At 38.5% G+C, this 26,604-nt stretch overlaps 1 protein-coding gene across 4 annotated transcripts in view; it reads left to right on the top strand.

Annotated features, from left to right (window-relative positions):
• The window catches only part of RAB27A (RAB27A, member RAS oncogene family), an 81,820-nt gene that overhangs the window by 53,440 nt on the left and 1,776 nt on the right, over positions 1 to 26,604 (top strand). For 2 of the 4 annotated variants that reach the window (XM_036919399.2, XM_057488820.1), the window contains exons 2-5: positions 6,628 to 6,802; positions 10,634 to 10,719; positions 12,402 to 12,505; positions 16,393 to 16,516. In XM_036919399.2, coding sequence (XP_036775294.1) covers positions 6,650 to 6,802; positions 10,634 to 10,719; positions 12,402 to 12,505; positions 16,393 to 16,516 — 467 coding nt within the window. In that variant the 5' untranslated portion in view covers positions 6,628 to 6,649. Of the gene's footprint in view, positions 1 to 5,398; positions 5,421 to 6,627; positions 6,803 to 10,633; positions 10,720 to 12,401; positions 12,506 to 16,392; positions 16,517 to 26,604 lie in introns of those variants that run through there. The other 2 variants (XM_057488821.1, XM_057488819.1) reach the window with 2 other exon arrangements.

The raw sequence follows: 26,604 nt of genomic DNA, 5'->3' as shown, positions 1-26,604 counted from the left end.
TAATCCTTAAAATAACCCAGTGAGGTTACCGGTAATGTTAATTCCAGAATGAAGGCTTAATTTTAAAAACTTGGACCAGGTCACACAAATCAGAGTTGGAATTTGAACCCAAGCCTACCAGTCATTGCATTAAGAAAACATCATTCTTTATGTAGTATTAAGTCTTGTACAAACATTAACTTCTCTTTAAAGATGGTGAGCAGATAAAATAATGCATGTCCAGTACTGTTTGTGGAACATCGTAGTTGCTCAGTTAATATTTTCCCTCATGCCTTTTAAACTCTACTAAATGCGGATGATAGAGGGAAAATTTGGCATTCAAGAAATGGCTGGCCTATCTGGAGTAGGTTTAGAATGATTCTGCTTAATAGTGGGGGATCCTAAGGCTGGAGTCTATATAGACTTTAATAGGAAGCTTCATGCAGAATTTGGGCTATGGGGTGTGTGTGTGTGTGAGAGAGAGAGAGACAGCGAGAGAGAAAGAGAGGGAGAGAGAGAGAGAGGAATAGGTCTTTCCTCTTCGTTCTTAAGTAAAACCACTCTCTTCTATCTTATTCCCTGAAAAACAATTAGAGTATGTTTTATCTTTTAAAGAAGGGAGAAGATCACTGACTTTCTATCATCAGGCAGTTATCACCACATGATACTACATGTCGAGGAAGTGGGTGTTCCTGGCTTTCTATTTTTAATCTGGTTAGAGTGAGGGTGGAGAACACTTTGAAAAAATATTTGTGTAGGGAGGAGAGATAGAAGAGAGCTGAATAAGAACGGCTTTTGCAGTTCTACCTGCAAAACTATTTCTGACTGATCTAAAACCACTTTGCCTAAAACCAGATGTATCTAACCAAAATTATTACTGGTTTTATTGGTCTGGTTTTATTGGTCAAATTGTTTCAGACTGGTTTTAGCTAGCTCAAATAAGTTCTGACCTGGATAAGCACGTTCTGACCAGCCCACATAAGGTCCGATTGGTTCAGAGTACATTTTACTAAATCAGGCCAGTGCTGATCAATTAAACACCTCCAGCTTGGTTATACTTGCTCTAATGTTATCAAACTGCTTGTAATTAGTTCAAGTCATCTGTAAAACGGTTTTTACAGGCATAGATGGTTAAAACTAGTTCAAAACAGTCCAAATGGACTGATCAGACACTCAATAGTTCAAGACTAGAAATGTAAAATGCTGATGAAAAGCACCAAAAACACTGGTCTGGTGCCTCAAACTTGTACTGAACTAACAAACTTAAATTTTCACTTATAATTACCTCAATTGTAGAGAGTCTGTACCCAAAAAATTAATCTCTACCATAGTAAAGAGTGTTCCCAAGTTGGGGGACACTCTTGACTTTCTAGATTTTTTTTCCCTTGGGGTAGTTAGATGCTACTTCCTTAAGGAGGTACAGAGTTTAAAGAATTGACCTTAGGCTCAAGTGCTCTTCATGGAGCCTTATTTTTTATTGTATTATTTTTTAGTTTAGGAGCTCAGTTCTTTCACACAGTTCTAGGAAAGAAAGGAATGTTCCCCGTATACTGGCCCTTGCAAGCTTGATTGTTTAGATGATGATGCCAATAGCAGTTAATGTTTATTGTTTATATAAGACTTCTTGTGTACCAGGCACTGTTGTAAAACTTTACATACTAGCGCCATCCTCACAACAGCCCTCTGAGTCAGGTTTATTGTGTGCTTCATCAAATCTAAAATATGGTGATGGCACACTGTTGCTCTTGTTAGAAGATGCTAATAAAATGTTTTCACATAACTCTATCTCCAGTACCATGTCATTTAGTAACAATTGCAAGATATCATGGGTCATAAGACTGTGAAATGTAAGACATACCCCAGTTATAAATAAGTTAATAGAAGAGAGCATGTGTGTGATAGGATTAATAATATAGGATATCATTCCCATGTTTAAGATGGGAAACCCAAGGCAAAAGAGGTTAAATTTTCTGAAGTTATGTACCTGGATTCATATCCAGGTGGTTTGGTTCTGGAGTCCAGGCTCTTAACCTCCACTTTTTTTCTGTCTCTCAACAACATGCTGGAATTCAGCCTATGTTAACATGTGGATAGATTGCTCAAGACCCACTTAGTCATCCTGTCATTGTGGCATCCGTGATAGAATGGTGCTGAGGTCCTTCTGAGGGAGAAGTGCGTGTGGCATCTGCACCACCTCCCTTTAGAGCAGTGATGAGTGAGGACTGTTGCACGGATGTGTATGAAGTGCTTGACATGTGGGCAGCTGACCTAGGCTTCTGACCCATTTTTCACAAGAGTAATACAGTTGGGAAGCCTTAGTGGACTGACTTCCCAAGCATCAAGAGGCTGTAGTTCTTACTGGAAATATGTTTAAAGTGTTGTTTGGATGCCCTAAACATCAAATCCTGCACTGTGTATTTACACTCTTTCCCTTTCTGCTGAAAAATGCCAACATGAAAAAAATTTGTTATTTCGATACTTGGGGAGTGAAGTGTTTTCTTTCCGGACACCAGGCCCCAGAAACACCACTCAGGTGTAATGAAAATAAGTAATGAAAATAAAAAACATAAATACTTTTTAATATGAATATTACAAAGATATGAAGGTAAATTTAATATGAGGATGGCTCTATATGAATACCTATGAGCAGTTGAAACTTAACACTGTCTTCACCTTATGGTGATAAGCAGTGGTGGGTCCCACGTACACGACTGTAGGATGTGTTTGGAATTGGAGTTTTCTGTGGACTAGATTTATTTCCTGCAGAAGATGGAATGGTTCCCTTAACTCTAGGCTTTGACTAGCTGACTGCAAGCTCAGACAAGGAGACTGTCACCATCAATACTCTGCCCAAACCCGGAAAAACATGTTATCAATTTGAAGACTTGCCTGCCCCCTGAACCCTTTTATTTCTTTTTAGCTTCCTTATTCTTCAGAATTCTTGCATCTGTTAACCCAAGCCAGCCTGGACATTGTGCCCAATTCAGGACAAACTCTACACAGTTTCCACATAGCCTCCATATTTGCTAAAGGTTTTTCTCAACTGCATTCTGTATTTTACTGTTGGGTCATGGATTAATGTTCTGCTGCCAGGTCTTTGACATAAAATGGGAGGTGAGTTCTCGACCTGTGTCTCTCATCACACCTTCCCTTATTGCTTATTGTATTCCCCTCTGCCTATACTCCTTTCTCCCAAACTGCTTCCTGTACTCCATATGTACTGACTGCATACAAGCTGTTCAAGTGTAGAGAAACACTATACTATGGTAGAGATTAATTTTTTGGGTACAGACTGTCTACAATTGAGGTAATTATAAGTGAAAATTTAAGTTTGTTGGTTCAGTACAAGTTTGAGGCACCAGACCATTGTTTTTGGTGCTTTTCATCAGCATTTTACATTTCTAGTCTTGAACTATTTGAGTGTTTGATCAGTCAATTTGGGCTGTTTTGAACTAGTTTTAACAATCTATGCCTGTAAAAACCGTTTTACAGATGACTTGAACTAATTACAAGCAGTTTGATAACATTAGAGCAAGTATAACCCAGCTGGAGGTGTTTAATTGGTCAGCACTAGCCTGATTTAGTAAAATGTACTCTGAACCAATCAGACCTTATGTGGGCTGGTCAGAACGTGCTTGTCCAGGTCAGAACTTATTTGAGCTAGCTAAAACCAGTCTGAAACAATTTGACCAATAAAACCAGACCATAATAATTTTGGTTAGATACATCTGATTTTAGGCAAAGTGGTTTTAGATCAGTCAGAAATGGTTTTGTAGGTAGAATCTCTTTTAACGCAACACTTTGACTCTGAACTGATATGAACCGTTCAAATTCTTTTGAACAAGTAAGAGTATGTTAGAATGGATTGGAGTGTTTTATATGAATTTGAAACTGTTTTTCAGCTAGTCATAACTCTCTTGAAATTGATATATGTATTTAGAATGAACTTAAAATGGTTTGAACCAGAATTAGTTTGAAAGTTTTTTTGTTGATTCAGCAAACTCTTGTGAGCCAGTCAGCAACTTTTCATGCTGGCCATACATGCTTTGAGCTTTGCAGAGGCAATGTCAGAAATTGTTCTAGGTCTTCAGAGCCAGTCTAATTTGTTCAGAATGGGGAGAAGGGAGTGAGCTAACATTTACTGAAGTACCCAGTATATGCCAAGCATGGGCTGGGCACTCCACAAAGAGTACATCATTCAGTCATTGAACATTGGTGTGAAGTAGTTTATATTATCTCCTTTTCATTGAATGGAAACCTGAAAACCCAAGGCTCAAAGACTTCTGAGTAGCTGGTATGTGGGAGACATGAGATTCAAGCCAGCCATGCTTGAGTTTAGAGGTCTGTGTTTCCTGTTAGGCTACTTTGTACAATATCACACCTGATCACTTTAAAGCCCAACATGCAGTCATAAAAACTTAAGTAACAGACACAAAGCTTGGGTAGAATGGACGTTGGACTTGGAGTTAGAGGAGACCTATGTTCTAGGCTGTGCACATGCATTAACCTCTCTGGGTTCTGTTACAACCTTTAGAAAACTGTACCCAGAGAATGAAAGTTCTAAGCACTAATTTTAGATTACCAAGGCAGACAATTGTCTAAAGGTGCAGTCTGAAGGGTGAAAACTATGATGAATATTGATGGCTGTATCTAAACCTTCAGTGGTGGTTTGTTAACACATCCTTTATGATATCTTTGGGAGGAGACTTATGTATTGCTATCAACATGAATAGAAAACAAAATACACAAAGATCATTTGTGGACTTATATGTGTGATTATTCTCCCATGATAACTAAACACATTAAATTCTGGTGCAGCAGAAGTAGTTTCAGCTGTCTTTGAGTTACATGCAAGTGGGTGTAGAGGATTCTGGATAGTGATACCGCTGGTGACAGCATTTTCTCCTGCACCTTAAATGACGTAAAAACAGAAGTGCCCAGCTTTCTGGTAAAGAGAAAATCAGGTGGCCACAGTGTCTTCTTGCATAATCCTCACTGTTGGTTTTGGAGTTGCTTTCTGTTTCCTTATTAATTTTGAGGGGAACCTCCAAAATGATTAAATGTTATCTGGGTCTGCTTTTCAATTTTTAGCCCTTATTTCTGAGAAACTTGGATCCAACTGAGATGCCATGAAGTGACATGATAGAATATTTATTTGTACCCAAGTGGTCATCTTCTGGAGAGGAACTTTGTTATATGCCATTAATATTGGTAACCAACCTATACCTGTGTATACAGAAGCTATAACACAGGAAAGCCATCACCTGTAAAGTGTCACTCTTTATAGAGTACAAACAGAATTATGAATATTTGTAGAGGCTCTGCCCTTATCGACTGACTAGCTATATCTGGGTGTCAGGTCACAGATCTGCATTCAGGCACTCTGAGGAAACATACTGCAGCGGCCCTGGGGCTCAGCATTTAGGATTTTTGAGCATAAGGTGAGTCATCTAATTGAGGATGGCATCCTTGAAAATCAATAAATATCCTTGCCTGAGCTTTTAATAATTTTATGGATCTATAGAAAACATCGGGAATTATGGTGAAGTTTTGGGATGTGGGGTTGGGTGAAAAGGGCACAAAGAGTGGAAAATCAGGGCTCTCTCCTGTAGGGCATCCGGTGTGGGTGCAGTGGTGAATGAGTGTTTGAATGGGCAGGTAGAGTTGTCACTGGTAATGGAATAGCTGATTCTTTTTCTGATTTTTAGAAGGATTTATTGGTCTTAGAAATGGAAGGATAAAAAGAAGTAAGCCTTCCCTAAAGACAGACTCCATTGTCAGTTGGACTGATATTTTGAATAGCTTGAATCTATTTAGTGGATAAAAACAAATAATGAAAAGTGCTAATTGCAAAGGATAAAAAGTAACCGTGGTTAGGTCTTGCTGGTGTAAAAACAAGAATTTTTCTTCCCTAAGGTGGACTTTTGTTTTAGTCCATATTGAAGTGCTGAATTGGTAGCATTTCCTGTTAGAATATCAAGGCAAGTATAGGTGAATGAGCCCTTTATTGTGGAGCTATGGTTTCTGAGCAGTGACTGCTGAAATTTGGAACTCAGTTTCCCAGGGAGCAGTGATATTCCAGATAAGTCTGGTTTAATATGTTGTATATACTAATTATAATATATAAGGAAGCTCCAAGCCAAATTTTATTTGTAAACTCAGCCTTATATTTGGATAACATAAACACTCTGTGAAAATGAATAGGATAAATTATGAAATTGCTTACATGTCTAAGTGAAAAGAGAGAAAAGCCAAGGATTCGGCACTAGAAGACTGAAAAAGGAGGAGGAATTAGAACCACTGGCATGTTAAGTATTATTATTCCTATAACGTTCTCCTTCCTCCTCTTGTTAATTTTTGTTCTGTAAGATCTGCGCATAAGACTTAGTGACCATTATCTTCTTGATTATCATTATGGGAATTTTTGTTTTAACATTACTATAATAGGCATGTGAAATTTAAACTAAACTGCCAATTATTTACTATTTCAGTAGCATCTCATCTTAACAAATTACCAGGTCCTTGAGGGCAGTGAATAGCAGGTAATCAGAGAGGATTTTAATGGGATAGTAAAGTAAGTCATTTTCTTCATGGAGATTCTAATATTTTCTGATGGATTGTTAGTAAATATGTATTTGTATTTTGCAGGTGATCTACTGAGTTCTTCATTATGTCTGATGGAGACTATGATTACCTCATCAAGTTTTTAGCTTTGGGAGACTCTGGTGTAGGGAAGACCAGTGTGCTTTACCAGTACACAGATGGTAAATTTAACTCCAAATTCATCACAACGGTGGGCATTGATTTCAGGGAAAAGAGAGTGGTAAGTTCTGTATATCCTTCTCTATAAAAATGTAATCTCTGAGTCAACATTTGCCTGTCTATTTGGTTTACTTTGTAGGAATTAGGAGGACAAAGGTTGGAACCTAGAGTTAAAGTGTACACGTATATATGAAAATGTATTATGTTCATTCTGGGCAATAAAATTTAAAAGGCTGTGCTGAAGGATACTTTATATAAAACCAAGCAGACCAAGTAAAAGCAAAGATCCTTTTAAATTCTCCCTTGGTATTTTTTTGGCTTGTATCTTCTGTCTGAATTCCACAAAAGTTACTTGTCTACCTTTGTTATGAAGACTACAAAACCAGCCTGCCCCTCATACAACTTTTTTTTGGGCTACTTCTTCCATTGATATCATTTTTAATGCCCTTTCTCTTGATTAAGACCTCCACAATCCCACATGAGCACCAAGTGACGGCACCTGCAGTGCTGCCAGGGGGGTGAGGTTGGAGTAGGAATGAGAATGCTGGTAGTGCATGTTGATCTGGGAAGTAGCCAAGGGAACAGGCAGGTTCTGCAGAATGGTAGAGAAGAGGCATTCTTTCTTCTTCTTCTTTTAAAGGACCACAAGACTTACTGTTATTTTGTTGGTAGAGGGGAAGGCACGAGGGGGTCATTGTGTCAGAGTTGCAGAGGTGAGAAAATGGCCTTCTCCAGGAATAAGATTTCTTTTTGAAAAATCAGCTGTTACCATGGAGCAGGTCAACAAGTGGTCAGGAGTTTATTGACAAAGACCCTTCCATGGAGCATATTTTACCTGGGAAAGGTAAAGGGTCTCTGGCTTCCTGGACAGAAGAATGCATTCCATTCCCTCCCACCCACTCTAGGTCTTTTGTCCCTCTACCAGTCTTATAGAGACTAAGACCTACTGAGTAAGAATAGGATCTTAGTGGAATTTTTAGTATTGACATGTCATTGGTATAATCAATATACATTTGGCCCTTGAACAACTTGGGGGTTGGGGTGCCAACGCTCTGCAACGTAAAAAATTTGCATATAACTTTAGACTTCCCCAAGACTTAACTACTAATAGCTACTGTTGACTAGAAGTCTTACTGATAACATAAACACTCCATTAACACATATTTTGTATGTTAAATGTATTATATAACATCTTCTTACAAAGTAAGCTATAGAAAAGAAATTTTTTCAAATTGCCAAAAATCTCTGAAAATTCATCCAATATGTTTATTGAAAAGATCCCACGTTGTTCAAGGGTCAACTGTATGTGTAGGTAATTACATTTATTAATTAATTCTCATTGTATAATCTTATCTTTAAAAAATTGCTTTATTAAGATATAATTCACATAACATAAAATTCACCCATTTAAAGTGCACAATTCAGTGGTTTTTAACATGTTCCCAGTTGTGCAACCATCACCACTAACTTTAGAACATTTCAGCACCCCAAACAGAAATCTCATGCCCTTTAGCAGTCATTCCCCATTTCCCGCCCCCAACCCCTATCTACTCTGTGGGTTTGCCTATTTGGAACCTAGCACATAAGGGGAATCATTCAATATGTGGCCTTTTGTGTCTGGCTTCTTTCAATTAGTATAATATTTTCAAGGTTCATCCATATTGTAGCATGTACCAATACTTTGTTATTTTTATGACCAAATAATATTCCATGGTATTGATATACCACATCTTGTTTATCCATTTATCTATTGGTGGGTATTTAGATTGTTTTACTTTTTAGTTATTATGAATAATTGTTCTATTGACATTCATGCACATTTTTTTTTCATGTGGATTTATGTTCTCAAATCTATTGGTTATATGCCTAGGAATAGACTTGATTGGCCATAGGAAAATCCTCTATTTAATTTTGGGGAACTTCCACAATTTTCCAAAGATGCTGCATCACTTTGTATTCTTACCAGCAATGTGTCAGGGTTCCAGTTTTTCCGTATCTTCACCTCTTGTTATTATCTATCTGATTACAGCCATTCTAGTGTGTGAAGTGGTATCTCTTAGAGGTTTGATTTGAATGTCCCTAATGATGAATGCTGTTGAGTGATCATCTTTTCAGTGCTTATTGAATATTTGTATATTATTTATATATTGTTTTTGGAGAAATATCTATTCAGAAATTTTGCTATTTTGAAATTAGTTTTCTTTTAGTTAAATTTTAATAGTTTTAAGTATATTCTGGAGAAATGTTCTTATTAGATATATGATATGCAAACAGTTTTAGCTCTTACTTGTAGGTCTATGATCCAGAGATTAACTTCTCTATTCAGTGAGGCATTATTCTCATACTTTCCTTTAATTCTTTAGGCATGATTTCCTTTAGTTCTTTGAACATACTTATAATATGATTTCCTGGCTTAAAGTGTTTGTCTAGTAGGTTCAACATCTGGGCTTCCTTTGGAATGGTTTCTATTGGTTGCTTTTCCCCTGTGAATTGGCCATGTTTTTCTATTTCTTTGTGTGTCTCTAACTGTGTTGAAAACTAGACATTTAAAATAATATAAGGTGGCAACTTTGGAAATCAGATTCCTCCTCATCCCGAAGGTTTGTTGTTTTTCTGTTTATTTTGTTGTTGTTTGTGTTGCCCTTTGTTTAGTGACATTCCTGGGCCAAAGTCTGTCTGTATTCTTTGTTTTGTCAGCTACTGAAGTCTCTCCTTAGTTAATTTAGTGGTCAGCTAATGAGTGGATAGAGTTTATTAAATTCCCTGAATCAATAAGTCTTTCAGCTTTTCCTAAGGGACTGTGTGTGTGTGTGTGTGTGTGTGTGTTCAGACATGTGTTCAATGCTTTGGCAGGCAGTTTGCAACTCTGCCTGAACCTTAATTTCCTGCTTGAGGAGAACCTCAAGGTCAGCCAGATGTGAGAGATTTGGGCTTTTTAAAGTTTTTCCTGGGCATATGTAAAGCCCTTACACATGAGCCTGGCCTTGTCAATTCCGCGGAATATTTTGGAACTTTTCCAGTCTCCCTACAGACATTTCATTTCTAATTTTTCTTTTCTTAAGTTTTTTGGTGAGATTTTTGTTAGCCCCCACTGGTACTGTTGCTTTTGATAGCTGTGATGTCAAATAATTATTGCTGGTTGTTTTCAACAAATGCTCAAAGCATAGGGTTATTTTTATAGAGCAATCTCTCAGTATGTAAAATAAAAATTAAGCCTGGGAATGGAGTTTTAGGCAGCTTTCAGACAGTTTTCTGGGCTGAGACTTCTGGGGAGCTCCAAACAAGTTCTGCCTCCACTGCCTTCAGTGCTGCTGTGCTGATGGTTTTCGTAGCTACCATAGGTGTGCCTCTGTTGGTTTTCGAGGCTGCTGGGGAGAGGGAGAGGAGAACAGGGCAATTTGAAACAACACAAAACTTACTGTTTTTACTGATACTCAGCTGTTTCTCTTGAATAAATGCTCCTTGGAATGTTGCACGCCTCTGATAATTTTCAAAATTTGGAAAAAAGTTGATCTTTGACAATTTTTGCCTATGTTTTAATTACTTTTATGGAGGAAGAGATTTTCAGAAGTTCTTTCTATAAAATCATTTAAATCATTTAATAAGTATTTTTAAAAGATGGGATGAGGAAAAGTCATAGAAAGGTATTTATTTTTATACAATGTATTATAATTTCAAATATATTTATGAAAATATACAATGTATATATATTTTATACAAATTACTGCATTATCCAAAGAAAATTATTAGGAATAAAATACAAGCAAGGTTGTATTCCAGATGGGGTTTTCCTTAGAAGTTAGATGCTTCGGGGATTTGTGCTGAATAGGAAAGTGAGAAGAGTTCACTGGTCTCAGAAGTTCTCTTTTTCTCTTTCATTTAACTGTTTTAGGTGTACAGAGCCAATGGGCCAGATGGAGCCATTGGCAGAGGCCAGAGAATCCACCTGCAATTATGGGACACAGCTGGGCAGGAGAGGTATGAGATCGTCAGTCATGTGCTGCTTACTGGAGGAAAGGGAAAAGCAGCTGCACTCTGCTCACAGTTACCTCAACAGGAAAAGGCCAGCTGATGAGTTGGTTCACACGTGAATAAGATACGCTGCCAAATTAGCAGGAAAAGTATCAGTCTGAGGCGATCATGGTGGCTTTATTTCATACAAGGTCAAAGGAAAAATAAATCTGTTTTAAAATGGACTATCTTACTTACATAACTTTTTTTTCTTCTTTTTTTTTAAGGCTTGAACACTTTTCTTCATTTACTTTTGCTATTTACTCAGCCACAGAGAAAACTGCAGAGTTACACGCATTATTCTTACCTGATGGTTGAAGCTTAGTAGAAAATCTAATCGAAATTATCTCATATGGTCAGAAGTTCCTTGACCAAAATAAGGCACATGAAATCTTGATATGAAGTTGCTTTTAGTTAGCTACAGCTTCTATTTTCTCTCACAGTTTCCTTGAAGGACTTTGTTTTTCACTTTTTTGAAAACTTCAAGTTATACAGAAGTAGAGAGGATACTACAATAAGCTTATGTACTCATTTCCCTGTTCAATAGTCATCCAGTTGTGGCCAATCTTATTTCATGTATATATCTACCCCTTCTCACCCCCTGCCCCCAAATTATATTGAAGTAAATTACAAATATCAGATTATTTCATTTATAATTATTTTCATTTCTAAAAGATAAAGCCTCGTTTTTTAAAAACCTTGATTTAAAATATTTGAGAAAACTTAAAATAGCAGATTAGATGACAGTTCATACCAGTATTTTCTTCCCTGGAGCCTACCCCTATCAGCTGCAATCTTTGCATATAGGCAAAGTAAGAGGAAACTGATCTTTAGAGGGAGAGAGATGGGAGATAGTAGGACAAGGCCTTGGAAGAGAAAGCACCAAGAAAAGATAGGGACTAAGTCAGGAGTACTCCCACCTTAAAGCTAAAGAAATGGCTACCAGGGATTGGAGATTTCTGAAATTAAAAGGTCATGGAATGCATTGTACTGTCAAGTTGAGCCAAGCTTTCACAGGAAAAGGAAAACATACACAGCAAGCAGCATTGGTTTCAGCCTAATTAACTCCTAACTGTACAAGAAATTCTTGGCTGAGACTAGGGATCACAAGCTAGTTCTTGTCATCCTTGCCTAGCAGGCTGGGTTTTCAAATCACATGGTCTATTAACACATAAACTTAATATAAGTGATAAATAACTGTCTTAAACACTTTTGGAATATCATCATCTAATTTTTAAAAATTTAAATGTGCACAGATTGCTTTTATTTTAAAAGAAAATTCCAAATGTAACTTTTGATAATTCTTGGCCTTTTATAAAGTCCAGAAATGATTTCAAATTTTCAAATGTTTTTGAATCATCTTTCTTGCTCTAGGTATCTATATACTATATTTTATAAGGTACCCAATATCACTGATTATGTACTTATTTTTATACCATTAAAAGTATGTATTATAATAGCATAATTCACTAAATCTTGCATAACTAAGAGGTACAACAGGTATGTATAATGTGAAGTTATTCAATGTACATTATTAAACATCCAATTTGTTATTGACAATTACTATAAGAGGCTGTGGCACTGTTGGCATCTTTTATTTTCAGAGCAGTGCCATGGTTTGGGTGACAGATCTGCTTTTATGTTCTTAGGTTTCGTAGCTTGACAACAGCATTCTTCAGAGATGCTATGGGGTTTCTTCTGCTTTTTGATCTGACAAATGAGGAAAGTTTCCTCAATGTCAGAAACTGGATAAGTAAGTATTAATGTTTCCCTGCCTCCTGCTCCCCACTCCCCACATTAAAGTGCCCTCTTACATTCTGCTTCTGTTGTGAATTATTTTGGAGGAGCTCCTAGTGCTGTTTAAAATGCTGTATAAAGGAGCAAGGCTTGTAGTTTGAGGGCAAAGATTCAGAAATACTCTGCTTTTCCTACTAATGCTCACTGATTTGTGGAGCAGTTCCTGTGCTCCAGGTACAAGGCAGTGCTTTCCATGCAATTTCTTCAGTGTTTTTCATGGTGGGGACCCTTGTTTCCAGCATAGGTACAGTAATGGAAGCTTGAGAAGTTAAATCTCTAAGTAGCAGCTTGTCTGTTGTGTGCTATCAAGCCTTGTGCCACTCCAGGGTGAAAAACCTCTATTATACTGATGAAATGCCTTTTGAAGGTTTCATGGATCATATCCCTGGCTCTGTGTCACTGCTGTACTTAGAGGCCCCTTCTCTGCTTTCAGGGCAAGAGCATTTACCAGGAGGATCCCATCACGGAAAACTCTAGAACTGCATTAGCAAAAGGGGTCCCCAGAATAGTATATATAATCTTTCACTTTGGCGCTTTGCAGAGATCCTTTTCTCTTGAATGATTGGTTAGGAGCCATTTAAAATCCAGCTGCTTGACCAAAGACTAGCTTGCAAATGTACATTTTCCTCTGTTGGTTGTATTAGTATAAATGCAGAAAGTCTGCTGGCGATATTGGTGATTTTAAATTCTTAATGTCCAACTCTTTAACATCCATAAGAAAACACTTACTTAAAAATGCAGATTGTTTAAAAATTACTGAATGTTTCTCAAGTCAAGCACTTCATGGGGATCATTATTAGAGATGTGCTCATAGAGTCTTAGCATTGAAAGATGATCTATCCACCTATTTTTCACAGGTAGAAATAGAAACTCTGAGACTGGTAAGTCTGGCCCCTCTGGGTTTTATAGCCAGTTAGGTAAAGAACAAAATTATGTGAAATTATGTGTATTAAAAAATTTTTTTGTTTTCCTTATACATCCAAGAATCATTATTGCTCAGTTCAGTAAAATAACTTGGATATACTGAAGATTTCATATCTTCATTTTTGTTAAAAAATGTAGAATGCTCAGTGTCAGAGATGTTAATATCAAATGTTCACTAGAAAACAACATTCGTTAATTATGCATTTTATGTTTCTTCTTTGTTAGCGTTTTGAGTATCACGGGGATCATTCATTTTTTTCTTTCTTTTTTTTTTAATAAAATAGTTTTAAACCTATGTACGGTGCATGCCGGAACACAGGCACTGTTGCATTTACACGAGCAGCTGACTCCTGGGCCCTGACTGGCGCGTGCAGAGGAGAGCGGGTCTGCACCCTCCCTTTGCTTCTCTGAAGCTGCGCCGCAGTCCCGTCTCTCTTGACTCCAAATCTTTCCATGTCCTCTTGGGTAGGAACTAGGAGGCCAATGGTGAGACTCAGTGAGTTTAGGGAACTGACCAGAGAGCTGAGTCCTCCCGGCCTAAGTTTGAAATCTGAAAGGAACTGGGTATTGTGGCCACTCACCTGTCTTCCTCAGGAGCTCAGATGATAAGCAGGTCATGCCCAGAGGCATCCCTCTAGTGGCAGCATATTTTGTAAGGAAGCTTTAACATAGCCCAAATGTCTAATCCTTTCCTTTGTAGCCTTGCATAAATGGTACAAGAGCCCCACAGGTATATATTTTACATGTTTTGGCCTTTGTATTTTTATTCCTGTTGTTCCCACTGTCTGAAAAGGCTGTCCCATGCCCATACCCATTTTTAAAAAGTGGTTATAATCCCCTCTGTGGAAAAAACTGATGAAGAGATTCCATGGAAAGCACTTTTTAAAATCTGACAAAATACGGCTTCCATGAACTCTTCTGTGATAACTTTAGTTGGATTAAATTTTTCCCTGCTCCTCACTCCTGTTATGTTTTGTACTACTTACAGCATCCTTAGCACATACCACCTTGAGGTGAGTTACTTATGTATGTGCTTTTTTCCCTAGTGAGATTTTTTAAAATAATTGATTTATTATTTCCATATTGTAGAAAAATTAGGAAAAAAGAAATAAAAAGTCACCATAATCACACTTCCCAGATGCCCCAAAATAAACACTGTTTAGCATTATTATTGGTAATACTTATATAGCATTTCTGATGCTTTAATATTATTAGCTTAGTGGATGTCAAGTGTGAGTGTGCACCTGAATTACCTAGAGGGCTTGTTAAAACACAGATTCTGGGCCCCAGACCCAGCGTTCCTGATTCAGTACACCCGGGGTGGGGCCTGAGAATCTGCATTTCCAACAAGTTCCCAGGTGATGGTAAGGCTGCTGGCCCATGGACCTTACTTGAAGAATCCCTGAATTAACTCACTTGATCCTTACCTTGACTCTATGAAGTAAATACCATCATTACCACCATTTACGGATGGGAAAACTGAGGCACAGAGGAGTCAAATAATTTCCTCAAGGTCACACAGCAAGTAAATGGCAGAGCCAGCCAGGATTCAACCTAGACATACTGGGTCCTGAGTTTGCACTCATAACGGTGACACTGGGCATTTATAAGGTGTTAACAGAGCATAGTGATACTCTGGAGACCAGAGAGGCTTCCCAGTAGAGGTAACTGAAAGACAAGTCTTAAAGGAAGGGTGGGGATTCCTTGAAGGAAGGCTGTGGTTGGGTGTTCAGGGGAGTGGGGGCAGCATGTGCAACAGCCTGGAGGGAAGAAGGGGCATGACGGTTACTGGAAGCCTTACCTAGATAGGTCTTGTTTCCCTGATTGTCCTTTGAGGGCAAAAGTCAGTGTCCTGAAATTCAGTGTCCTGAAATTCTCCACCAAATATCAGGCCTACATTAATGGTCAGGAAATGCTTGACGACTTCACTTTCTCTTGATAAGATATAATGAACATGACTTTATAATGAGGAACTAACATGTCAACACTTTTCTGGTTAACCATGATAAAAAACAAATTAGGCCATAAACTTAAGGGGATGTCTTATTGTGAAAGTCTGGAGTGCCTCCGTTTCATCATGGGGTGTGATAAGAAAGAAATAAGAGTTTTTATTTTCTCTCTTTGGGAGATAAAACTGTAGGGTTTAGTGAAGTTCTTTTGTTTGATTGCCTACTTATAGGTTTTCAGATGAAAAGAAAGAAAAGCTGTTGAGTAAGAATTGTAGTCTCCTGCTGCTTGGTTTTGGTGACAGAATTGTTTACTATTTATTGTGGGTTTTCACTCTTTATTGAATACTATATCCTGTTTGTTTGAAATGAATTGATCCTGACTTCGGGTAATAGAAAACTGAAAAACATTTAAGATAGAAACAGGCTAATTTACAGACAGGCAATTCTTTTAAAAATCTCATTGCTGTGGAGAGAAAATATATGAAAAACATCTTTAAGATTAGCAATAAGGACTAGGAAATTCTCCAAGCATTTTTTCAAATGGCCTTCATCAGAAAGCCAGCCATGTATCAGGTATGCATATGTGAGATAATACATGTAAAGGGGCCTAGCACAAGTCTAGCATCCAGCAACTGCTCAGTAAAAGTTAATTGAATGGGGTTTTTTTCTTCTCTAAAAATAATATTCTGCTTTTCCTAAAACTTACTAGGCAAAAAAGACTGGTGAATTCCCCCACTCCTGTCTGATCTAAATAAGCTTGAGTATTTGCTGAAGGACAGGAGTAGTTTTATGTCTCTGTCCCATCCATTCAGTTTTACGGATTAGGTTATTGATGCTTTGAAAGTATCATATCAGTTTCATATATCCATATACCCATTTATAGTTTTCAAAACACGTTTATTGTATTCTCTATTGATTGCACACTCACATTATTTACCTACAAATAAATTTTCTCATCTTATATTAATAGGCCAGCTACAAATGCATGCATATTGTGAAAACCCAGATATAGTGTTATGTGGAAATAAGAGTGATCTGGAGGACCAGAGAGTAGTAAAGGAGGAGGAAGCCAGAGGACTTGCAGAGAAATATGGGTGAGTATTTTTGTGGAGAAATCTAGAGAACAGTTCCAGTACAAATTTTAGCACATGAATGGGTAACAGAAAGGTAAAAGCAAACAATTAAAACACTCAGGTATAGGCCTTGGAAGGTGCCAAATACCTACTGTGCACATATGAATATTATACAATAGTGGGAACCATAGAAAAGGCATTGGTGCTGGCCCACGTTCAGTGCTTCAGTACCATTTTCTCAACTGCTTGGTGTTTGAAGAAAGACAGCTTCAAGGGCAAATATCCTAACTGTGTAAGCTGTGTAAGGCTGGCTTTCTAAGATGCAAGCAGAAGATGCCTGGGGTAAGGAAATTTTCTGCATTCAGCAAGGAAATTTTAAAGGCAGTTTAGATGCTACTGCAGAGTGCTCCATCATACAAGAAGGCCTTACAGGCTTTGAAATTTCTATGCTGGAAGAGGAGTGTGAAGATCCCCTTTGGTTTAGGCTGTGTTTTTGTGGTGGAGAATCAACTAAATACTGTCTTTCTCCTTGGGCTTGTGGGTGTAGGATCATAGCCGCAGCAGTATTGATGGGACATGAAAAAATGGGTCAGCCATTGCTTATTACAGTGTCACGGGCACCTCTACAGAAGAATGTATGCATTACTTTCTTTCTGCCTCTACTACAATGAGAACTGCAATGGATATATATTACCCTTACTCTAAGTAGGGGTGAGAAGGAAGGGGAGGGAGAGAGAGAGGCTGGAGGGGTAGGGTGTGTATCCAATACTGCCTGGCTGGTGGCCTTGCCTGTTAGGCAGAACCAAGGAGGCCAGACGAGGCCCTTTGTCTTTCTCTGTGTGACCACTGCTTTATTCTTCCTTGGACTGGTGGAGGTTCTGAAAGCACTCAACACTTCCCAGAATTCCCTCTCCAGTTAGGGTGGACCACAAGAGAGACTTGGGGGCGATATGGAGAACCTCCACCAGCCCAAGGAAGGGTAGGTTGGCCAGAGGGGAAGAAACCAGAGTCTGGAGAGCTTTGAGTACCAGGTAAGGAGAGAAGACTTGATTTCTCCAGGGATGGGAGTTGCTGAAAGCCTTTGAACAAGCGGGGCTGTTATGAGTACTTGCCTAGAGCAGTTGGGGGTGGTGAGTGGGGTGAAATGCAGGAGGGAAAGACTAGAGACAAGTAGATAGCAGTGATCTGTCAGGTGGGTCAGGGCTGTCTTTGTGCAAAAGGAAACAGAGTAAATCAGAGAAAACGGGTAGGTGGGGCAGAACAGGATTTTAAATCTTTCTCAGTTCTAGGTGGTGGGGCGGTGGGCAATGGCGGCGGTGGAGGGAAGTGTGCACATTTGCAATAGTATATGGAGGCTTTCTCTCCAGGGGAGGTGGTGCTTACCCTGTTAGAAGCACCTAGGGCGCTCTTAACCTCTGGGCCTCACTTCTGAGCTCCTGACATAATTGGTCTGGAGGGGTTTATCAGGCAAGATTCCACTGAAGAAACATACTTATGCATTAAGGAGTTTGTTACAGGAATTTGACCTTACGCTCTGTGGGAGCTGGGTAGGCAGTCTCTGTAAGGTGCTGTTGTCTGTCTAACGCTGAAGCTTGAAGTCCGCAGGACAGGCAGTCAGGAAGGGAAGACGGATTTAAAGTCTGGGAGAGCAAGTACTGATTGGGACCCATAACAATGCACTGACAACCTGGCCAGTTCTTATTGCCTCTGCTCTGGATGGCGTGGGTGTCCTACAGAAGCCAGGGCCCTTTGTCACAGACCTGCACACACACACACCTGGCCCAGGAGTGGGAGAAACTGAAGGGAGGGTCTAGGGGCAGATGGAGCAGGTACAGACCTGGTTGCTGGTCTCAGCCAACCAGATAAACCAGCAGATAAGCGACAACGTAGGAGAGCCACGTAATAGTCACTGCTTCACTTCCGCCCTCCATATCGCCCCCAAGTCTCTCTTGTGGTCCACCCTAACTAGAGAGGGAATTCTGGGAAATGTTGTTCAACCTAATCTAGTTGGCATATTACAAAGTCGTCATGGGCGGGGGCCTGAGCATTGGTTTCTTTTAAAACTCTCCATGTGATTTTTGTGTGAAGTTGGGAACCACCGACTGGGGTTATTCTGAGGTGGAGGCTGACAAAGCCTCATAGCTAATTCTGATATGCCTTCCTCTTCCCTTGTGAGGCACTCATGTAATATAGTGGGAAGAAAAGAGGGAGGGATCAAATATGTAGAATACTGAAGTGTTGAAGCAGGAGCTGTGTTGCAAAGAGGTGAGGAGTAAGTGATGAAGCAATGGCCATTGCTTCATCACTTACTCCTCACCTCCTTGCAACACATGGACCTAGAACATGTTTTTGAGAAATGTATTAGGAAAGGCCCCAAAATAGGGCAGCTAGGTTAAGGGGAGTTAGCTAGATCAAGCAAGGATATTCTCAAGTAGTGGGAGGGAGTCAGAATTGGATTTTTCTCCCTCTTGGCTTGTTTGGCACTTTCCAAGTTTTGTCTGTTCCAGTTCTCAGAATTCCACATCCTGCCTGACATCAAAGAGCCTTCTGTGTATAGGGGGAATCTGTGAATGCAGGGATTAGCTTTCATCTGTGCCCAGCTCCCAAGTTTTGGGAAGTATTTCCTAAGAGGGGCTCAATCTGAAGTTCTGAATCAAGTTACTATGAGGAGAGGAGACATTAGCAGATAAGTGAAACTCGTGGAGAAGAACAGAAATGAATGGAAACAATTCCCTTAGGATTTAGAAAATATGAAATATAGTTCTGTAGGCTGTTTGGCAGTTTCAGAGGAGATTATTTTCACAGAAATCTTTTTTCCTTTTTAACAATCATAACATTTTCATTGGTTGCCCATGCACCTCAGGTCAGTTCATCTGTGTGCTAATCCTCAAAAAATTATGGCATATCTGCATATCATTTGGATGTTGTCTGATAAATTTGCATTTTTCTTGTGGTCATTGTACTACCTTCTCTCCTCCATTCCTAAAAATGAATCATTGGTTCACAATCGATCTCTGAAATATACATGCATTTGGAGAATGAAATACTATGTTTCAGGAAACTTTGCAAACCTAATAAAGAACATTGTTACAGTGCAAATATGAAACAGATCTGTGTCTGGGGAGACAAGTAAATCTGGAGGTGAGGACTTCATGCAGCAGCCCAAAATGGAAAGGGTAAAGTGGATGTATGATGTTGAAAAGCAAAATACTCATTTTTAGTAGACTAGTAGACTGAGAGTCTATTTAACCCCAATCCCTATAAAAATTACTTTTTTTGGTTATAAAACTTGGTTAAGTTGTAACATGAGGCTCTTAGGTCACTTCCTAACACAACAAAGTGATTTATCTGGTAAACGAACCAAGTGTTTCTAGAACAAGAATGAAATAATGCTTCCCAGTATGTTATATTGAATAATACTATCAACGAAGTCAGAGAAGACAGCAAAACAGAGTTTTATTCAGACTTGTACTCCTGGCAGTCAAAATTACTACAACAGTAATATCACTATTATTATTACACACTGTTGCTGAAACACTTAAAAATAGCTACAGTGTCAGTGAAAAATATGAGACGAGAAAGCAGAATGAAGCATTGGCAACATTCCTCTGAGATGATGTTAGTGCATCTCAAACATCCAGTTAGTTTGAATCAGAATCACCTGACTGCCAGGTCCCACTGTTTCTGATCCACCAGGTCTTAGGCGGAGCCCCAAACTGACATTTCTGATTCCCAGATACCGCTCCTGCTGCTGGTTGACAAGAGCACTTTGAGAATCACTGATGTTGATCCCAATTACTATCAGGTGTGCATGCTAGCAGGTATTTTTCTTGGCAAGTGTAACTGGAAACAAAATCATCATCACAGAATAATGAAGCAGTTGTCTGCGTGGTGCCATGCATGACTGAGAGAAATGTGCTCCATCACTTATCATTGGAAAGTCCATGCTAAAGAGAGGAAAATGTTTCCTTGCACAGTTAATTACATCAGCTGTGGTACAGAGTGGGCAGGGATGCTGGAGTTGGTGCTGAGGGAGTGCCAGCCACAAGCGGGCAGGCAAGGACTTCAGTCTGTTGGTGATAATGGTCACATCAAAAGTCCTTTGCACACTCTTCTTTATTCAGATGATAGTTGGTGGTCATTATAAGCCTTTGTTCTTATTCAGAGTTGAGGAAAATAGAGACAATTGTGAATATTATGAAAGCATGATAATTGAATATCTGTATTTCATGTGCTGTGCAAAGAAATGGGGAGCAAAGTTTTTTAAAATTGAGATACAATCCATATATAAAATTGTATTAATTTAGGTGTACAACACAATGATTATATATATATGTATGTATATATGTGAAATGATTACCACAATAAGTTTAGTTAACATCCATTATCACATATAGTCACAAACTTTTTTTCCTTGTGTTGAGAGCTTTTAAGATAAACTCTGTTAGGGCAGCACATTTAAAAAGACTCCCCCCCACCCACTGAAGGCTGCTGGCTGTTGATGAGGAAGGTGCTCAGAGTTTCTAGAATGAAGGATGTGTTTAAAACATTTATTTGCAACATTAATAATGTGAGTACAAACCATTTCTGGGATTTGAAGTGGCTTAGCTCAGCAAAATGCTCTGTGTCTTATCTAGTCTGAACTAGGTGAAGCGTGATACAAATAGCTTTATCTCTAATAGTTTGATTCTTTGCAAACTTGATGACATCCTTCCCTTATTTGAGAAATAAGTGAATGATGTATCATTGGGCATGTTTTAAAACCACACACATAAGCTGCAACTAAACATACAAGATTGATTTCCAGAGCCCCACATGACTCATTAGAGGATCTAGGTTTCATTTGGCACAATATCCTAGACTGAAACACTCCAGACACTAACCATTTCCTGTAAATGCTTGTTCATTTAGCATCCAACAGATTATGAAAACTAGTGACCTGCATTTCTTACTGTAGTGAAAAATTTCTGCACAATTTCTGGATCCACATGTGAGTCAAATATCTAGAATCATTTGACAGAATCATCAAGTACACTTGCTTTAATTCCTCTAGTTTAGTGGAAATAAATAGAAAAGGAACTACCTGGATGTTGATCCTGACTGATGGCATGAGCTGGATATAGGTATCTTGGTGAAAAACTGCAAATGATAATGCCCTCTCATTGATTTGAAGCTGTCATTGTGATCGTTTTATTTTATTTTTCCTTAAAATTTATGATTAAGCAAAGCCACAGTAATCAAGACAATTTGGTACTAGACCCACAGACCAGTAGAACAGAATAGAGTCTCCAGTCATTAACCCAAACATATATGGTCAGTTAATATGAAGGAGCCATGGACATACAATGGGGAAATGACAGTCTCTTCAACAGATGGTGCTGGCAAAACTGGACAGCTACATGTCAGAGAATGAAACTGGATCACTGTCTAACCCCATACACAAAAGTAAATTCAAAATGGTTCAAGGACCTGAATGTAAGTCATGAAACCATAAAACTCTTAGAAAAAAACATAGGCAAAAATCTCTTGGACATAAACATGAGTGACTTCTTCATGAACATATCTCCCTGGGCAAGGGAAACAAAAGCAAAAATGAACAAGTGGGACTATATCAAGCTGAAAAGCTCCTTTACAGCAAAGGACACCATCAGTAGAACAAAAAGGTATCCTACAGTATGGGAGAATATATTCATAAATGATAGATCCAGTAAAGGGTTGACATCCAAAATGTATAAAGAGCTCATGCACCTCAACAAACAAAAAGTGAACAATCCAATTAAAAAATGGTCAGAGTAGCTGAACAGACACTTCTCCAAAGAAGAAACTCAGATGGCCAACAGGCACATGAAAAGATGCTCCACATCGCTAGTCATCAGAGAAATGCAAATTAAAACCACATTGAGATATCACCTCACACCAGTAAGGATCACCACCATCCAAAAGACAAACAACAAATGTTGGCGAGGTTGTGGAGAAAGGGGAACCCTCCTACACTGCTGGTGGGAATGTAAATTAGTTCAACCATTGTGGAAAGCAGTATGGAGGTTCCTCAAAAAGCTCAAAATAGAAATACCATTTGACCCAGGAATCCCACTTCTAGGAATGTACCCTAAGAATCAAGCAGCCCAATTTGAAAAAGACAGATGCACCCCTATGTTTATCGCAGCACTATTTACAATAGCCAAGAAATGGAAGCAACCTAAGTGTCCATCAGTAGATGAATGGATAAAGAAGTGGTACATATACACAATGGAATATTATTTAGCCATAAGAAGAAAACAAATCCTACTATTTGCAGCAACATGGATGAAGCTAAAAGGTATTATGCTCAGTGAAATAAGCCTGGCGGAGAAAGACAAGTATCAAATGATTTCACTCATATGTGGAATATAAGAACAAAGAAAACTGAAGGAACAAAACAGCAGCAGAATCACAGAACCCAAGAATGGACTAACAGTTACCAAAGGGAAAGGGAGTGAGTGGGGAGGATGGGTGAACAGGGAGGGAGAAGGGGGGGAAGAAGAAAGGGGGCCTTACGATTAGCATGTATAATGTGGGGGGAGCACGGGGAGGGCTGTACAACACAGAGAAGACAAGTAGTGATTTTACAGCATCTTACTATGCTGATGGACAGTGACTAATGGGGTATGTGGGGGGGACTTGGTGAAGGGGGCAGTCTAGTAAACATAATGTTCCTCATGTAATTGTAGATTAATGATACCAAAAAAAAAAAATTTGTCATTAAGCTATTTTTTTTTTAAGCACACCAGAATGAGTGTTTTGCATGTGTTCCAAATGGCTGTTCAGTGGTGGTTTATAAAATGATATTACAATTAGCTGCACAGGATTTTTTCCAAAGGTTTGGACATATGGCCCCCTAGAAATGCTACATCAGCACCACCATGTGGACAGAAGGAACAATACCACTCTTCTTTTGGTTAAAAGTGGGATAATTGATCCTCTTGAATTTAAAGTAAGAGTACTAAATTTTTGCCTACTAAATTTTAGGAAAAGCAGAATTTAATTTTTAGAGAAGAAAAAACCCTATTTTTTAAACCTTTATGGAGCACTTGCTGGATGCTAGGCTTGTGCTAGGCCCCTTCACATGTATTATCTCATATCCTCCTCACCACACCTGATAAAGCCCCTGTTACTGCCTTCATAGATATGGAGAAGTATTCAGATAAAGTAGCCCAAATGGCTTCTAAAACAAAACATCAGGAAGCTATGGGCATAAAAATAGACTTCCTATGCCCTTTGGACAAGCTGGGCCATCCATTTTTCAAATGTGAGCACAAGGCATGTTTCTGTCTCTGGGGCATCATTTTATTATGGAAGGAAAGTCTTAATTCTGGCCGTTCTTTGTGGATCTCATCTCCTTTGCTTTTCCTCTGGTGGCAGAGTTGAGAGTGGAGAGGAGTGAACTCTAGCATTCATTTATTCCTGTAGAAACAAAAACTCTGGTGCCCCAGTTGCTCAGAAGACTCCAAATGATGATAAAGATTTTAAGGTTGTCAACCTGACTCCTGGTCACGTGACCTAGAGGTTCACATATGATAGGAAAATACACTTTGAATGGAAGGATAGCAGTTTGTGACTTGAATTTGGAATATAAATCTAAGCTACATCTATTAAATATTGAACACCTTTTAATATGAGTGACTTAAAAGTCGATAAGTCAACATATATCCTGAAATTCTACCAATTAAATGCTTCAGTTAGTACACATTAGACAATTGCTCATAGCTCTGCTACAGGCATCAGTCATTTATACCTTAGTATTATTCAGTAAAGTAAGGTCTGTTTACCCCAGCATTTACTGATGATCACTTGCAGGCAGTGAGGGGTTTGATGAGAATCAAGGGAGGCATATGCTTGTGGTCATGAAGCATTTTGGCTAGGACAGGTTTGAGTGAGCCATACCTGTCATAGGAAAGCATGGATTCAGGTACCAGAATTAGGGCAGCACTTTAGATCAGCCACAGTCTGGGAATTTAGTATTTATATAATGTTGCTAAGGTCTCTTGGAGCCATGACTTGCCATGGTTCAGTGACATTGTTTCTATGGGATGATGTGTTCTGAGTTTAAGCAATAAAATTACAAATATTTGTAATGTCTGTGTTGGAAATAAGAAACATTTATTGGTGACACATTTTCTGTGTGTCAGATTCTGTTCTAAGTGCTTTAATGTTAACTCACTTAGTCCTTGTAAGAAAATACTGATATAATATCACCTAGGTTTATGGATGAAGCAGCTGAGGGACAGAGGTTAACAGCTTGCCAGTCGGTAAGAAATCACGCTAGAATTAGAATCTGGGCAGCTGGGATCCAGAGGATATAGCTTGTCCATTGTCCAAACTGTCTGTAACTTCCCTGCATAGATTTTACAGCTTAAAAAAGTACTTTCAACTATGTTTTCTCACTTGTGCCTCTCATTTATTTGAGGTAATTTTCAAGAACTAGGAGGAAAGAAACTATGCAAATTAGAAATAGTCTAATAGAGATTCGGTTGAGAAATTCAGTGGTTCTGAGGAGTCCAGACTTGGAAAGATATTTATAATAGACTTCAAGGGAATTAAAAAAATTAGATGTACATTTTTATGACAGTATTTAAAAGAAGGTTTACAGTTCAATTGCTTTTTTTTTTCTCTTTTGTGTGTTTATTATTTTGGCCTATTGTTCTTGAGGGAGATTTTCATTTGCTTTTCCATGAAATAATCTATTTCTGAATAGTCATGAAATGATCAGGCCTTCTTCTTAAGCATAAGAAATTTTCTATAGACATTAAATGATTTTTCTTGGAAATATAGTTGAGAAAAGCATGATGAAGAAAATGTAAGCATTTAAATTTTGAGAATTCTCAATCCTTAATTCAGTTTCCTGTAACCATGGCAGCATCACAAACTGTCCCCATGACTTAGTTCAATAACATTATGGGTATTCACTCTATAAATATTTACTGAATCCCCACAAAGGATTTCCTCTTTTTATTTGATAATCGTGTATTGCCATGTAACTAGGGGAGTGGAGAAGATGATCTTCATTTCATAAATAAGGTAACAGATGAAGATGGAGAAAAAGACTGACAGTAACCAAAGAGGTGGCCAGGCAGGAGGTTTAAAAACACTAAGACCATGTAATATACCCAGTCGGCCATTCTCTGATTTAAATACTTTAGAGTTAGCATATGAAAGGGTATGAACATGAGTGTTGTAGAATCAGTATAGCCATTATGTCTTGCAAAACTCAAAGATGGGTGGATAAAAGTTCAAACGAAGTCATAGTTCCTCTGCCAGTTTTTAGGAGTTATATTAAAATAGAGAATTGCAAAGTTTAAGTTGCAAGGCCTATCAGCTCCTATAGGAAGTGTGCAGAAAATAAGACAGCATCATGAGGAATCATAATGGCAAAATAGCTTTCCATCCTATACAAGTATCCCCCAGTGTGCTTCTAGTGACTTAAGAAGCAGAGCAGTTCCAAAAATATCTGTGAAAGCACTAAGAAGTTTTTCAAAAATCTGTGAAAGCTCTCATGTGGAAGCTGCTTCTAGCCAAGAGATAAGAGTCACCGAAACTGTACTCGGAGTCACTGATACAGTGTTAATATCCTGTTAACACATGCTATGAGAACATGTGAAAACAGTGATGTTCTTCAAGAGAAGTTATAGTTGAAGATTTTAAGGTCCTTATGCACGTAAGGAATATTTCACTGAATGTCACTGCAGGCCCCGCTGAGGTGCTGAAACAACCTTTTGCAGTTTTTACATCGTAGAGCATTTTGGTCAGATACCATACAAATGGTGGAAATGAAATCTACAGTTTGAGGAAATCGAATTTTCTATCTTCTTGGCTTTAGTAAGAAGCAGAAAGAAGTTGAAAATTGTTAGTTCTGTCACAAAGACTAACTCAGATGCAGAAAGGGCAGCCACCACAAGAAGACTCTTTTCTCAAGATGATATAAAAAAGCTGCCTTAGAGTTTAAAATGATGCATGGTGAGTTATTGAAAAATTGCACATACACCACAAGTCCTTGGATAACAAAGTAGACATCCTTATGGTTGATGTCCTTGGGGAACTCTGAGTTGCTATAGAATTCAGAACATCTTCAA

The sequence above is a fragment of the Manis pentadactyla genome, chromosome 11 (assembly GCF_030020395.1).
Source record: "Manis pentadactyla isolate mManPen7 chromosome 11, mManPen7.hap1, whole genome shotgun sequence".
Lineage (NCBI taxonomy): Eukaryota > Metazoa > Chordata > Mammalia > Pholidota > Manidae > Manis > Manis pentadactyla.
This window is presented reverse-complemented; position numbering and strand designations above follow the sequence as displayed.